We start from the raw sequence: 17,500 nt of genomic DNA on the forward strand, positions 1-17,500 counted from the left end.
CAGGACTACATCCACACTATAATACTCCCTACAACTGTTCAAAAGTGAGATACAGGACTACATCCACACTATAATACTCCCTACAACTGTTGAAAAGTGAGATACAGGACTACATCCACACTATAATACTCCCTACAACCGTTTAAAAGTGAGATACAAAACTACATCCACACTATAATACTCCCTACAACTGTTGAAAAGTGAGATACAGGACTACATCCACACTATAATACTCCCTACAACTGTATGAAAGTGAGATACAGGACTACATCCACACTATAATACTCCCTACAACTGTTAGAAAAGTGAGATACAGGACTACATCCACACTATAATACTCCCTACAACTGTTGAAAAGTGAGATACAGGACTACATCCACACTATAATACTCCCTACAACTGTATGAAAGTGAGATACAGGACTACATCCACACTATAATACTCCCTACAACTGTATGAAAGTGAGATACAGGACTACATCCACACTATAATACTCCCTACAACTGTATGAAAGTGAGATACAGGACTACATCCACACTATAATACTCCCTACAACTGTTGAAAAGTGAGATACAGGACTACATCGACACTATAATACTCCCTACAACTGTTGAAAAGTGAGATACAGGACTACATCCACACTATAATACTCCCTACAACTGTTGAAAAAGTGAGATACAGGACTACATCCACACTATAATACTCCCTACAACTGTTGAAAAGTGAGATACAGGACTACATCCACACTATAATACTCCCTACAACTGTACAAAAGTGAGATACAGGACTACATCCACACTATAATACTCCCTACAACTGTACAAAAGTGAGATACAGGACTACATCCACACTATAATACTCCCTACAACTGTACAAAAGTGAGATACAGGACTACATCCACACTATAATACTCCCTACAACTGTTCAAAAGTGAGATACAGGACTACATCCACACTATAATACTCCCTACAACCGTTTAAAAGTGAGATACAAAACTACATCCACACTATAATACTCCCTACAACTGTACAAAAGTGAGATACAGGACTACATTCACACTATAATACTCCCTACAACCGTTTAAAAGTGAGATACAAAACTACATCCACACTATAATACTCCCTACAACTGTTGAAAAGTGAGATACAGGACTACATCCACATTATAATACTCCCTACAGCTGTATGAAAGTGAGATACAGGACTACATTCACACTATAATACTCCCTACAACTGTATGAAAGTGAGATACAGGACTACATCCACACTATAATACTCCCTACAACTGTTGAAAAGTGAGATACAGGACTACATCCACACTATAATACTCCCTACAACTGTTGAAAAGTGAGATACAGGACTACATCCACACTATAATACTCCCTACAACTGTACAAAAGTGAGATACAGGACTACATCTACACTATAATACTCCCTACAACTGTACAAAAGTGAGATACAGGACTACATCCACACTATAATACTCCCTACAACTGTTCAAAAGTGAGATACAGGACTACATCCACACTATAATACTCCCTACAACCGTTTAAAAGTGAGATACAAAACTACATCCACACTATAATACTCCCTACAACTGTTGAAAAGTGAGATACAGGACTACATCCACACTATAATACTCCCTACAACTGTATGAAAGTGAGATACAGGACTACATCCACACTATAATACTCCCTACAACTGTAGAAAAGTGAGATACAGGACTACATCCACACTATAATACTCCCTACAACTGTTGAAAAGTGAGATACAGGACTACATCCACACTATAATACTCCCTACAACTGTTGAAAAGTGAGATACAGGACTACATCCACACTATAATACTCCCTACAACTGTATGAAAGTGAGATACAGGACTACATCCACACTATAATACTCCCTACAACTGTATGAAAGTGAGATACAGGACTACATCGACACTATAATACTCCCTACAAACTGTTGAAAAGTGAGAATACAGGACTACATCCACACTATAATACTCCCTACAACTGTTTGAAAAGTGAGATACAGGACTACATCTACACTATAATACTCCCTACAACTGTTGAAAAGTGAGATACAGGACTACATCCACACTATAATACTCCCTACAACTGTTGAAAAGTGAGATACAGGACTACATCCACACTATAATACTCCCTACAACTGTTGAAAAGTGAGATACAGGACTACATCCACACTATAATACTCCCTACAACTGTTGAAAAGTGAGATACAGGACTACATCCACACTATAATACTCCCTACAACTGTTGAAAAGTGAGATACAGGACTACAGATACACTACATCCACACTATAATACTCCCTACAACTGTTGAAAAGTGAGATACAGGACTACATCCACACTATAATACTCCCTACAACTGTACAAAAGTGAGATACAGGACTACATCTACACTATAATACTCCCTACAACTGTACAAAAGTGAGATACAGGACTACATCCACACTATAATACTCCCTACAACTGTTCAAAAGTGAGATACAGGACTACATCCACACTATAATACTCCCTACAACCGTTTAAAAGTGAGATACAAAACTACATCCACACTATAATACTCCCTACAACTGTTGAAAAGTGAGATACAGGACTACATCCACACTATAATACTCCCTACAACTGTATGAAAGTGAGATACAGGACTACATCCACACTATAATACTCCCTACAACTGTAGAAAAGTGAGATACAGGACTACATCCACACTATAATACTCCCTACAACTGTTGAAAAGTGAGATACAGGACTACATCCACACTATAATACTCCCTACAACTGTATGAAAGTGAGATACAGGACTACATCCACACTATAATACTCCCTACAACTGTATGAAAGTGAGATACAGGACTACATCGACACTATAATACTCCCTACAACTGTATGAAAGTGAGATACAGGACTACATCGACACTATAATATTCCCTACAACTGTTGAAAAGTGAGATACAGGACTACATCGACACTATAATACTCCCTACAACTGTTGAAAAGTGAGATACAGGACTACATCCACACTATAATACTCCCTACAACTGTTGAAAAGTGAGATACAGGACTACATCCACACTATAATACTCCCTACAACTGTTGAAAAGTGAGATACAGGACTACATCCACACTATAATACTCCCTACAACTGTACAAAAGTGAGATACAGGACTACATCCACACTATAATACTCCCTACAACTGTTGAAAAGTGAGATACAGGACTACATCCACACTATAATACTCCCTACAACTGTACAAAAGTGAGATACAGGACTACATCTACACTATAATACTCCCTACAACTGTACAAAAGTGAGATACAGGACTACATCCACACTATAATACTCCCTACAACTGTTCAAAAGTGAGATACAGGACTACATCCACACTATAATACTCCCTACAACCGTTTAAAAGTGAGATACAAAACTACATCCACACTATAATACTCCCTACAACTGTTGAAAAGTGAGATACAGGACTACATCCACACTATAATACTTCCTACAACTGTATGAAAGGAGATACAGGACTACATCACACTACTCCCTACAACTGAAAAGTGAGATACAGGACTACATCCACACTATAATACTCCCTACAACTGTTGAAAAGTGAGATACAGGACTACATCCACACTATAATACTCCCTACAACTGTAAAACTGTTATATTTTATTACTTTTTTTCTGTTTGTTTGTTTGTTTTTGTATATTTGTATATTTTTGTTTGTCTTTTATTCGTGACGTTTGTGTTTAAAGTTTTTTTTCGTCCATCAGACGTAAGAATGACCGGAATCCCGCCCCCCGCTGTTTCACACGGACACACGCGTGGGGCGGGGGGGTCTGTGTGTGTGGGGGCGGGGGGGTCTGTGTGTGTGTGGGGGGGGGGGGTGTCTGTCCCTCGCGCCCCCTTCACGCTCCCGCCTCTGAGCCCCGCACTTCCCCCGGACACCTGCAGGGGGCGCGTGTCTCCAAACTCTGTCCCGTTACTCTGCGGAGGGAGGGTCCCGAAGTGTCCGACCGCAGCTCCAGGCTCCGCACCCCGGCCTCACCGCGCTGCACCCCGGCCTCACCGCGCCAGCCCGCCTCGGTCCAGCGGCTCCTCCAGCGGCTCCTCCAGCGGCTCCTCCAGCGGCTCCTGCGCGGCTCCTCCAGCGGCTCCTGCGCGGCTCCTGCGCGGCTCGTCCCGGTGCCACGGCCGCCTGTGCGCTCCTCTGCAGCGGGAACATCGCGTGTTGCAGCTGCGGCGCGGAGCAGCGAGAGGAGGGCGACATGAGCGACACGGACAAGATCCTCCCAGGTACGGACCGGACCAGACCGAGACCAGACCCGGACCAGACCCGGACCAGACCCGGACCGGACCCGGACCGGACCAGGACCCGGGTCTAGTCCTGGTTTAGTCCCACTTTTCTCATCATTTCGCCCCGCTGGTCCCGCTGGAGTTTGGGACGGTGTGTCCTTGGCACGAGTCTGGTTTAGAGCCAAGTTTAGACCTGGTTTAGTTCTGTTTTAGTCCGGGTTTAGAGTTGGTCTGGTTTCAGTTTTGGCCTGGTTTAGACTCCACTAGTTTTTACTTGTTTGTGTCCCGTGGTGGACGTGATTTGGCCCCACAGGTTTAAGATGCAAGTTCCACCGGGCATCCCCCAAGTCCCGGTCCAGTCCCGGTCCAGTCCGGGTTCAGTCCTGGTTGAGTCCGTGTCCAGTCCGGGTTCAGTTCTGGGTTTGTGTGTCTGGGTCGTGTGCAGAGGTGCGGACATTCCGTGACTTTGTGCGCGGTCTGAGTTTCCCGCAGTTCCTTCTGTTTTCGGGGCGTGTTAGGTGCGTCTCGCTCGCGTCTCTCCCGCGTGTCCGGGGCGTGTTTTGGTGCAGCGTGCGTGTGCGCGTGCGTGCGCGTGCGTGAGGGTCCGCAGTGACGCGGCGGGTCCGGAAAATGGCGACGCACGAGGCGCGCGCACGTGAGGCCAGACCCCCGTGCGTCCGCGTGCACGTGCGCGGTCACGTGTCCCGGTGCAGACTGCGGCGTTCAGGTGCGGAGGACGGAAGCCCCGAGGAGCCACAAGAGCCGCAAGAGCCGGAAGAGCCGGAAGAGGAGGAGCGTGAGTCAGCGAAAGAACAAGAGCCGAGTCAGGACCAGAGGGAGAGAGAGAAGAGAGAAGAGAGGGATGAAGAGGAGAGAGAGAGGAGGAGTCAGCAAGTTACATGATGAGCAGAAAGATGGAGGACAGAGGATGGAGGGAGGAGGAGGAGGTGTGGGACATGTGAGGTGATGCTCTGGTGCTGACAGGGTCGTGGCAGGTGGTCAACTCACCTGTCGTCGTCACAGTTTGAATAAATCAGGACAAAGAAAAAACTGAAAGTTTCTTTATGACAAAAATAAAACAGAAAAATCCAGACAAACTTTCAGATCAAATCTGACGATTCTGACCTTTGTTCATCTGACTTTTTCCTCCAGTGATTTACACTTTATTTTTATTGAACCGTATCGAATCGATTTGAAATATATCGAATCAAATCGAATGTTCACTGTATCGAGACAAATCAGCAACTTCTGAATGAAACCAGACCTCCTGACAGGACCGGCCCTGCCCCTGACAGGACCGGCCCTGCTCCAGGGTCAGATGCAGACGACACAAGAGTGTGACTGTGCCCCCCCACCCCCCACCCCCCGTTCATTCAGAGTGAAACATGAACTTGTGTTTCTCTTCATGAACTCAACAAAGAATCAACTCACTCACCACAACAAACGACAAACAAACAAACAAACAACAACGAACAACGAACAAACAACAACGAACAACGAACAAACAACAACGAACAGTTCATTTAGTTTAGTTCTCATTTAGTCCTGGTTTAGTTCTGTTTGTAGTTTTGTAGATGTTTGTAGATGTTTGTAGTTGTAGATGTTTGTAGATGTTTGTAGTTGTAGATGTTTGTAGATGTTTGTAGATGTTTGTAGATGTAGATGTTTGTAGATGTTTGTAGATGTTTGTAGATGTTTGTAGATGTTTGTAGATGTTTGTAGATGTTTGTAGATGTAGATGTTTGTAGATGTTTGTAGATGTTTGTAGATGTTTGTAGATGTTTGTAGATGTTTGTAGATGTTGATGTTTGTAGATTGTAGATGTTTGTAGATGTGTTGTAGATGTTTGTAGATGTTTGTAGATGTTTGTAGATGTTTGTAGATGTTTGTAGATGTTTGTAGATGTTTGTAGATGTAGATGTTTGTAGATGTTTGTAGATGTTTGTAGATGTTTGTAGATGTTGTAGATGTTTGTAGATGTTTGTAGATGTTTGTAGATGTTTGTAGATGTTTGTAGATGTTTGTAGATGTTTGTAGATGTTTGTAGATGTTTGTAGATGTTTGTAGATGTTTGTAGATGTTTGTAGATGTTTGTAGATGTTTGTAGATGTTTGTAGATGTTTGTAGATGTTTGTAGATGTTTGTAGATGTTTGTAGATGTTTGTAGATGTTTGTAGATGTAGATGTTTGTAGATGTTTGTAGATGTAGATGTTTGTAGATGTTTGTAGATGTTTGTAGATGTTTGTAGTTGTTTGGATGTTCTCCTCGTGTCTGTGTGAACGTGTCACTTTAACACGTCTGAGAGAATTCTGCTTCACACTGAGTCTCCAGGTGTGAAAGTCCATCTCACACTGTCCTGGTGTTTGTTGGATTCCACTCATGTCCTCCAGGTCTGTGTGTATGTGTGTGTGTGTGTGTGTGTGTGTGTGTCTGTGTGTGTGTGTGTGTGTGTGTGTGTCTGTGTGTGTGTGTGTGTGTGTGTCTGTGTGTGTGTGTGTGTGTGTGTGTGTGTGTCTGTGTGTGTGTGTGTGTGTGTGTGTGTGTGTGTCTGTGTGTGTGTGTGTGTGTGTGTGTGTGTGTGTGTGTGTGTGTGTGTGTGTCTGTGTGTGTGTGTGTGTGTGTGTGTGTGTGTGTGTGTGTGTGTGTGTGTGTCTGTGTGTGTGTGTGTGTGTGTGTGTGTGTGTGTGTGTGTGTGTGTGTGTGTCTGTGTGTGTGTGTGTGTGTGTGTGTGTGTGTGTGTGTGTGTGTGTGTGTGTGTGTGTGTGTGTGTGTGTGTGTGTGTGTGTCTGTGTGTGTGTGTGTGTGTGTGTGTGTGTGTCTGTGTGTCTGTGTGTGTGTGTGTGTGTGTGTGTGTGTGTGTGTGTGTGTGTGTGTGTGTGTGTGTGTGTGTGTGTGTGTGTGTGTGTGTGTGTGTGTGTGTGTGTGTGTGTGTGTGTGTGTGTGTGTGTGTGTGTGTCTGTGTCTGTGTGTGTGTGTGTGTGTGTGTGTGTGTGTGTCTGTGTGTGTGTGTGTGTGTGTGTGTCTGTGTGTGTGTGTGTGTGTGTGTGTGTCTGTGTGTGTGTGTGTGTCTGTGTGTGTGTGTGTGTGTGTGTGTGTGTGTGTCTGTGTCTGTGTGTGTGTGTGTGTGTGTGTGTGTGTGTGTGTGTGTGTCTGTGTGTGTGTGTTTGAGGTTCACAGACACAGGAACGACAGATTCACTTTTAAACACTTTAGACCAGAGGTGCTCAATATGTCGATCTCGATCTACAGTCGATCTCCAAGGTCGTGTGTGTCGATCGTCGTGTCTCGTCTCGGACTCGTGTTTGGACTCGGTCTTGTCTCTCACTCGAGGTTTGACACTCGACAAGTGTGATCATATTTCATTCCGGCCGCTGCTGTTGGTAATAAACTTGTAGCGGGTGCAGGAGCGTGTGTGTGGGGCGTCTCAGTGCAGCCTGTGCGCTCATTTGAAACCCGCGGAGACTCTACGGCGCATCACAAACACACACGCTCCCTATGCACGGCTCGTCTGCGACAGCGTGTGCCCTCGTGTACCAGCGTGCATCACAGGGCAGGTTCAACTTCCTAAACATCCTACCTGTCCACCTGCCTCACGTCAGCACGCCGCCCCTCGCCTTTTCACGCTCTCGCTCCTTCCTGCGTACAGCCAACACAAGCCCCTCCCACAGTGCGGCTGATTAGAACAAGACCAAACGTGAAGCAAAAACCAGTCTAAATTTGTGTTCCAGTGTTGGCACAAAGCAGGTCTACAGCATAGAGCGGATCTACAGAACAGACCTACTGCCACATTTGGCTGAAGTTTGTCTAACAAAAGTGACAAATGCATCTGTGTTTGTCACGATGTGCGTTTGGTTTGGTAAACGTGCAGAGGCTGGAAAATATCACTGCAAAACCACAAAAGAATGAAACTCCAGTTTGGAACTTTAAAAAACAGGTTTAAAAATCTTCCTTCACTTTTTTCACAGTTTTGTGTAAAGTGTCAGAGGAAGTTCTCTTAAAGAAGAGGTTCTCAAACTGTGGGGGAGGGTCCAGAAAAGGGCACAGAGTGTTTCAGTGCAGTTTGTTTGACTTTGTATCAGGTCGATCATTTTGACTCGGTCGTTTTGTAAGAAGCTCACATGATGAAAAAGTGTGAACCTCTGATGTGGACTGATGTGTTTGTTTTCACGTCGACTTCAGTCAAATTCCGCTCGTACTCGCCGCTTGTGTGAACAAACCTCTCACATACACACTAGTGTGAACAAACCTCTCACATACACACTAGTGTGAACAAACCTCTCACATACACACTAGTGTGAACAAACCTCTCACATACACACTAGTGTGAACAAACCTCTCACATACACACTAGTGTGAACAAACCTCTCACATACACACTAGTGTGACTGGGGCCTGATAGTGTGTCTAGTCTGTGTGACTGGTTTATTCTCAAATATAAAAACAACCTGAGAAACTTGATTCTGATTCACTGAAGAAAAATCAACCAAACAAACTGTTTAAAAATACAAGTGTCCAGACGCTCTGCAGCAGAGAGGAACTGAACCAGGACTAAACCAGGTCTGGACCAGGACTAAACCAGGTCTGGACCAGGACTAAACCAGGTCTGGACCAGGACTAAACCAGGTCTGGACCAGGACTAAACCAGGTCTGGACCAGGACTAAACCAGGTCTGGACCAGGACTAAACCAGGTCTGGACCAGGTCTACTTCACAATGACACAGTTTTTAAAATGAGAGGAAACAGAGCACTTCCTGTTTCCATATTTAGCTCTGGCCCCTCCCACTCCCCGGTCGTCCTCAGGTCCTCGGGATCTGCTCCAAAAACCGGATCAGTCCAAGACCTGACACACACGAGGAGGGACTTGACACACATGAGGAGTGACCTGACACACTGGGAGGGACCTGTCACACTGGGAGGGACCTGACACACACGAGGAGGGACCTGACACACACGAGGAGGGACTTGACACACATGAGGAGTGACCTGACACACTGGGAGGGACCTGTCACACTGGGAGGGACCTGACACACACGAGGAGGGACCTGACACACACGAGAGGACTTGACACATGAGGATGACCTGACACACTGGGAGGGACCTGTCACACTGGGAGGGACCTGACACACACGAGGAGGGACCTGACACACACGAGGAGGGACTTGACACACATGAGGAGTGACCTGACACACTGGGAGGGACCTGTCACACTGGGAGGGACCTGACACACACGAGGAGGACCTGACACACACGAGGAGGGACTTGACACACATGAGGAGTGACCTGACACACTGGGAGGGACCTGTCACACTGGGAGGGACCTGACACACACGAGGAGGGACCTGACACACACTGGGAGGGACCTTGACACACACTGAGGGAGGGACCTGACACACTGGGAGGGACCTGTCACACTGGGAGGGACCTGACACACACACTGGGAGGGACCTGACACACACACTGGGAGGGACTGACACACTGGGAGGGACCTGACACACTGGGAGGGACCTGTCACACTGGGAGGGACCTGACACACACACTGGGAGGGACCTGACACACACTGGGAGGACCTGACACACTGGGAGGGACCTGACACACACTGGGAGGGACCTGACACACACTGGGAGGCACCTGACACACACTGGGAGGGACCTGACACACTGGGAGGGACCTGACACACACTGGGAGGGACCTGACACACACTGGGAGGGACCTGTCACACTGGGAGGGACCTGACACACTGGGAGGGACCTGTCACACTGGGAGGGACCTGACACACTGGGAGGGACCTGACACACTGGGAGGGACCTGTCACACTGGGAGGACCTGACACACACGAGGAGGGACCTGTCACACTGGGAGGGACCTGACACACTGGGAGGGACCTGACACACTGGGAGGGACCTGTCACACTGGGAGGGACCTGTCACACTGGGAGGGACCTGTCACACTGGGAGGGACCTGTCACACTGGGAGGGACCTGTCACACTGGGAGGGCATCTGGAGGATCTGAGGAAGGAAGTTCATTGTTGGAGTTTTTCCTCATAAACACAGACGTCAGGTTCTTCTTCTTCTGCTCTTTTCTCCTCGTTCCAAGAAATCTGGGAGTTTGACCTGGTTTAGTCCTGGTTTAGACCTGGTTTAGTCCTGGTTTAGTCCTGGTTTACTGGTTTACCTGGTTTAGTCCTGGTTTAGTCCTGGTTTAGACCTGGTTTACTGGTTTACTGGTTTAGTTTTCCTGGTTTAGTCCTGGTTTAGTCCTGGTTTACACCTGGTTTAGTCCTGGTTTAGTCCTGGTTTAGACCTGGTTTAGTCCTGGTTTAGTCCTGGTTTAGTCCTGGTTTTAGTCCTGGTTTAGTCCTGGTTTAGTCCTGGTTTAGTCCTTGGTTTAGTCTTGGTTTAGTCCTGGTTTAGACCTGGTTTACACCTGGTTTAGTCCTGGTTTAGTCCTGGTTTAGTTTTGGTTTAGTCCTGGTTTAGTCTTGGTTTAGTCTTGGTTTAGTCTTGGTTTAGTCCTGGTTTAGTCTTGGTTTAGTCCTGGTTTAGACCTGGTTTACACCTGGTTTAGTCCTGGTTTAGTCCTGGTTTAGTTGGTTTAGTCTTGGTTTAGTCTTGGTTTAGTCCTGGTTTAGTCCTGGTTTAGTCCTGGTTTAGTCTTGGTTTAGTCTTGGTTTAGTCCTGGTTTAGTCCTGGTTTAGTCTTGGTTTAGACCTGGTTTAGTCCTGGTTTAGTTTAGTCTGGTTTAGACCTGGTTTAGTCCTGGTTTAGTTCTGGTTTAGACCTGGTTTAGTCCTGGTTTAGTCCTGGTTTTAATCCTGTATTGCCCAAAACGCTGGATTCAAATGTTTGATGATCACTGTGACTGAGGAGGGTTTGGGCTCGGGACAGATCACTAGATGACTCAAACATACAGGGATGAGTCTAGAACCGGTTCAGGTTCAGGTTCAGGTTCAGGTTCAGGTGTTAGTGGAGGTGATTCACTCTGTGAGTGTTGACACTTCAAATGAGGCTAAAACATGAACTGAACACGTAATGATGTCACAAAGTGGAAGCGTGTCAGGTCCCTCCTCATGTGTGTCAGGTCCCTCCTCATGTGTGTCAGGTCCCTCCTCATGTGTGTCAGGTCCCTCCTCATGTGTGTCAGGTCCCTCCTCATGTGTGTCAGGTCCCTCCTCCCCGTGTGTGTCAGGTCCCTCCTCATGTGTGTCAGGTCCCTCCTCATGTGTGTCAGGTCCCTCCTCATGTGTGTCAGGTCCCTCCCTCATGTGTGTCAGGTCCCTCCTCATGTGTGTGTCAGGTCCCTCCTCACGTGTGTGTCAGGTCCCTCCTCATGTGTGTCAGGTCCCTCCTCATGTGTGTCAGGTCCCTCCTCATGTGTGTCAGGTCCCTCCTCCCCGTGTGTGTCAGGTCCCTCCTCATGTGTGTCAGGTCCCTCCTCCCCGTGTGTGTCAGGTCCCTCCTCATGTGTGTCAGGTCCCTCCTCCCCGTATGTGTCAGGTCCCTCCTCATGTGTGTCAGGTCCCTCCTCCCCGTGTGTCAGGTCCCTCATGTGTGTCAGGTCCCTCATGTGTGTCAGGTCCCTCATGTGTGTCGGGTCCCTCATGTGTGTCAGGTCCCTCCTCCCCGTGTGTCGGGTCCCTCATGTGTGTCAGGTCCCTCATGTGTGTCAGGTCCCTCATGTGTGTCAGGTCCCTCCTCGGTCCTGGTTCTGGTTCTGGGTCTTGGCTCGGGTCCAGGTCTCATGAAAAGGCCTCAATGAAAAGAGCCGAGAAAAACAACACGAGCCTCAGTGGAACAACAAGACCTGGTTTAGTCCTGGTTTAGTCCTGGTTTAGTCCTGGTTTAGACCTGGTTTAGTCCTGGTTTAGACCTGGTTTACCTGTTTAGTCCTGGTTTACCTGGTTTACCTGGTTTTTTAGTCCTGGTTTAGACCTGGTTCCTGGTTTAGTCCTGGTTTAGTCCTGGTTTAGTCCTGGTTTAGTCCTGGTTTAGACCTGGTTTAGTCCTGGTTTAGTCCTGGTTTAGACCTGGTTTACACCTGGTTTAGTCCTGGTTTAGTCCTGGTTTAGACCTGGTTTAGTCCTGGTTTATTTTTGGTGGGAAAACTAGACACAGGCAGAACATGCAAACTGCACTTATACAAAAACTAAACCAGGACTAAACCAGGTCTAAACCAGGTCTAAACCAGGACTAAACCAGGACTAAACCAGATCTAAACCAGGTCTAAACCAGGTCTAAACCAGGACTAAACCAGGACTAAACCAGGTCTAAACCAGGTCTAAACTAGGACTAAACCAGGACTAAACCAGGTCTAAACCAGGACTAAACCAGAACTAAACCAGGTCTAAACCTTGGGGGTTTTTTTTCAGACGGAGGATTTTAAACGAGAGAATTTGTTTTAAATCTTCAGTAAAAAGTCTAATTCTTTCCAAATGTTGTATTTGTGTAAAAACGTCGTAAACACGGTGGCGACGGCGGCGGCGAGCGGCAGACGAGGGGCAGCGGCGGCGTTTGGTGCGATGGCGCGGCGGGCGGTCCCATTTGGGCGCCGTAATTACCCAGAATGCTTTTAAACGGCACTCATCCTCTCAGCAGGGGGCAGCGTCCTGCCGAGTTTATTATTGTGATTCTGAAAAGGAACCAGAGAAAGAAAGAGAGAGTAAACATTAAAAAAGACGATAAAAGACATTAACGACAAATCCAAATGTCACGCTTTAACTGACAGGTGTCCAACACAAGAGACAGGTGCACCGACAGGACCGACAGGTGCACAGACAGGACCGACAGGTGCACAGACAGGACCGACAGGTGCACCGACAGGACCGACAGGAGCGGGGGCAGAGATCAGCGGCAGAGACAAAGCAAAATAAAAATACTTTTAAAAAATTTAATCAAATCTAAATCTATGTCTAGTCCAATACAAGAGACAGGTGCAAAGACAGGGCCGACAGGTGCAGAGACAGGGCCGACAGGTGCAGAGGCAGGGACAGGTGCAGAGACAGGGACAGGTGCAGAGACAGGGACAGGTGCAGAGGCAGGGCCGACAGGTGCAGAGGCAGGGACAGGTGCAGAGACAGGGACAGGTGCAGAGGCAGGGACAGGTGCAGAGGCAGGGCCGACAGGGGAAAAGAGAGAAATCTATTTTCCCAAACGTCCTTTTTTGGAGTTTCCTGTTCATGTTTGAATAATCTAGAGATCTCTCCTGGTCCCTGTTCAAACCCTGTAACCATCAGCAGTACGAGTCTGTACGAGGCTCCGCCCACTCCACACGTCACATTCACTGGAGGTTTGACGGTGCCGTCGTGCTCTGGAGCAGGACACTTCCTCTCACCTGTTTTTCTGTTGTTGTTTTTTTCAGATCCGATGGCGAATCCGTCTCCCGCCAAAAGCATCGGAGACCCGGGAATCACCCCCCTGTCCCCCACACACATACAGGTCTGGACCAGGACCAGGACCAGGACCAGGACCAGGACTGGACTGGACTGGGTCTGAACCAGGACTAACGCAAGACTAAAACAGAACTTAACCAGGACTGAACAAGTTCTAAACCAGGTCTTAACCAAGAGCTTGGTTTAGCTCAGTCCTGGTTCAGTCCTGGTTCAGTCCTGATTCAGTCCTGGTTCAGTCCTGGTTCAGTCCTGGTTCAGATCCTCTCTGGGGCCTCGCCATCTTTTGTTTTTGTCCAATTTGTGATGCAACGAAAACAATGAGCCCCAGAAAGAATCTGAAATATGAGGCAAGACCAGGACTAAACCAGAACTAAACCAGGACTAAACCAGAACTAAACCAGGACTAAACCAGAACTAAACCAGGACTAAACCAGGACTAAACCAGGACTAAACCAGGACTGAACCAGGACTAAACAGGACTGAACCAGGACTAACCAGGACTAAACCAGGACTAAACCAGGACTGAACCAGGACTAAACAGGACTAAACAGGACTAAACCAGAACTAACCAGGACTGAACAGGACTAAACCAGGACTAACCAGAACTAAACCAGACTAAACCAGAACTAAACCAGGACTAAACCAGGACTCAGGACTAAACCAGAACTAACCAGGACTAAACAGACTAAACCAGGACTAAACTAAACCAGGACTAAACCAGAACTAAACCAGGACTGAACCAGAACTAAACCAGGACTGAACCAGGACTAAACCAGGACTAAACCAGAACTAAACCAGGACTGAACCAGGACTAAACCAGGACTAAACCAGAACTAAACCAGGACTAAACCAGGACTAAACCAGGACTAAACCAGGACTAAACCAGGACTAAACCAGGACTAAACCTCTGGTCTTGTTTGGTCCAGAATGAGTCGGACCAGGTTCCAGACAGACCGTCGTTCGTCGTTGTCGTCGCCATCGACTTTGGAACCACGTCGAGCGGCTACGCCTACGCCTTCACCAAAGAACCAGAGTGTATCCACACCATGAGGTAAGAACGAGGGAGGAGAGGAGAGAGGGAACGAGGGAACACGAGGAGGAGGAGAGAGGGAACGAGGGAACACGAGGAGGAGGAGAGAGGGAACGAGGGAGGAGGAGAGGAGAGAGGGAACGAGGGAACGATAAATAAATGTTTAATTACAAATAATATTGATAAAACAACATTATTTATCATAAAAGAAGAAGAAGAGACTCGATCATCTTCATGTGTTTTGGTCCTGAGTCTCAGTCTGAACGAGACTCGACCAACAAACATCAAACTACAGAAACGTCATTAATAATATTGATCATTTTACTGTGAGTGTGACTCGTCACCATGACGACCTGAAGCATCTGAGTCCACGTCCAAGGCCTCGTTCACACTAGTGTGTATGTGAGTCCAGATGTGATGGGGACTGTGTGAAAACTCTGATCCTCTGATGTGTGTCTGTCACCACCAAAACACTAAGACACACAATATGTGTCCAGTCACATAAACGTGTGTCTGTGTGCACCACCTGCACACGTATAATGTGTGAAAAGTTTCACATGAACCAACAACACGACACAACACAGAGAGACAGAGAGAACACCCCTCTGACACAGAGAGAACACCCCTCTGACACAGAGAGAACACCCCTCTGTCACAAGAGAGAACACCCCTCTGACACAGAGAGAAACCCCTCTGACACAGAGAGAAACACCCTCTGACACAGAGAGAACACCCTCTGACACAGAGAGAACACCCCTCTGACACAGAGAGAACACCCTCTGTCACAGAGAGAACACCCCTCTTGACACAGAGAGAACACCCCTCTGACACAGAGAGAGAACACCCCTCTGACACACAGAGAGAACACCCCTCTGTCACACAGAGAGAACACCCCTCTGACACAGAGAGAACACCCCTCTGTGAAACCCCTCTCACACAGAGAGAACACCCCTCTGACACAGAAGAGAACACCCTCTGTCACAGAGAGAACACCCTCTGTCACACAGAGAGAACACCCCTCTGACACAGAGAGAACACCCTCTGTCACAGAGAGAACACCCCTCTGTCACACAGAGAGAACACCCCTCTGACACAGAGAGAACACCCCTCTGTCACAGAGAGAACACCCCTCTGACACACAGAGAGAACACCCCTCTGTCACACAGAGAGAACACCCCTCTGACACAGAGAGAACACCCCTCTGTCACACAGAGAGAACACCCCTCTGACACAGAGAGAACACCCCTCTGTCACACAGAGAGAACACCCCTCTGTCACACAGAGAGAACACCCCTCTGACACAGAGAGAACACCCCTCTGACACAGAGAGAACACCCCTCTGTCACAGAGAGAACACCCCTCTGACACACAGAGAGAACCCTCTGAACACCCCTCTGACACAGAGAGAACACCCCTCTGACACAGAGAGAACACCCCTCTGACACAGAGAGAACACCCTCTGTCACAGAGACACCCTCTGTCACAGAGAGAACACCCCTCTGACAGAGAGACACCCCTCTGTCACACAGAGAGAACACCCCTCTGACACAGAGAGAACACCCCTCTGTCACAACAGAGAGAACACCCTCTGTCACACAGAGAGAACACCCCTCTCACAGAGAGAACACCCTCTGACACAGAGAGAACACCCCTCTCAAGAGAGAACACCCCTCTGACACAGAGAGAACACCCCTCTGACACAGAGAGAACACCCCTCTGTCACAGAGAGAACACCCTCTGACACAGAGAGAACACCCCTCTCACAGAGAACTGACACAGAGAGAACACCCCTCTGTCACAGAGAGAACACCCTCTGTCACACAGAGAGAAACACCCTCTGTCACAGAGAGAACACCCCTCTGACACAGAGAGAACACCCCTCTGACACAGAGAGAACCCCCCTCTGACACAGAGAGAACACCCCTCTGACACAGAGAGAACACCCCTCTGTCACAGAGAGAACACCCCTCTGACACAGAGAGAAACCCCTCTGTCACAGAGGAGAACCCCTCTGACACAGAGAGAACACCCCTCTGACACAGAGAGAACACCCTCTGTCACACAGAGAGAACACCCCTCTGACACAGAGAGAACACCCCTCTGACACAGAGAGAACACCCCTCTGACACAGAGAGAACACCCCTCTGACACAGAGAGAACACCCCTCTGACACAGAGAGAGAACACCCCTCTGTCACAGAGAGAGAACACCCCTCTCACAGAGAGAAACCCCTCTGTCACAGAGAGAACACCCCTCTGTCACAGAGAGAACACCCCTCTGACACACAGAGAGAACACCCCTCTGAGACACAGAGAGAACACCCTCTGACACAGAGAGAACACCCCTCTGTCACAGAGAGAACACCCTCTGTCACAGAGAGAGAGAACACCCCTCTGACACAGAGAGAACACCCTCTGTCTGACACAGAGAGAACACCCCCCTCTGACACAGAGAGAACACCCTCTGACACAGAGAGAACACCCCTCTGACACAGAGAGAACACCCCTCTGACACAGAGAGAACACCCCTCTGACACAGAGAGAACACCCCTCTGTCACAGAGAGAACACCCTCTGACACAGAGAGAACACCCCTCTGTCACAGAGAGAACACCCTCTGTCACAGAGAGAAAACACCCCTCTGACACAGACGAGAACACCCCTCTGACACAGAGAGAACACCCCTCTGACACTGTCACACAGAGAGAACACCCCTCTGACACAGAGAGAACACCCCTCTGTCACACAGAGAGAACACCC

At 47.9% G+C, this 17,500-nt stretch overlaps 1 protein-coding gene across 1 annotated transcript in view; it reads left to right on the top strand.

Annotated features, from left to right (window-relative positions):
• Positions 1-4,261: 4,261 nt before the first annotated feature.
• Positions 4,262-17,500, top strand: part of hspa12a (heat shock protein 12A) — a 34,748-nt gene continuing 21,509 nt past the window's right edge. Inside the window, exons 1-3 of the mRNA XM_055162692.1 lie at positions 4,262-4,325; positions 13,682-13,758; positions 14,639-14,763. Coding sequence (XP_055018667.1) covers positions 4,298-4,325; positions 13,682-13,758; positions 14,639-14,763 — 230 coding nt within the window. The 5' untranslated portion in view covers positions 4,262-4,297. The remainder of the gene's footprint in view (positions 4,326-13,681; positions 13,759-14,638; positions 14,764-17,500) is intronic.

The sequence above is a fragment of the Boleophthalmus pectinirostris genome, unplaced genomic scaffold, assembly GCF_026225935.1.
Source record: "Boleophthalmus pectinirostris isolate CB_2022bp ecotype Guang Dong unplaced genomic scaffold, ASM2622593v1 HiC_scaffold_5, whole genome shotgun sequence".
NCBI lineage: Eukaryota > Metazoa > Chordata > Actinopteri > Gobiiformes > Gobiidae > Boleophthalmus > Boleophthalmus pectinirostris.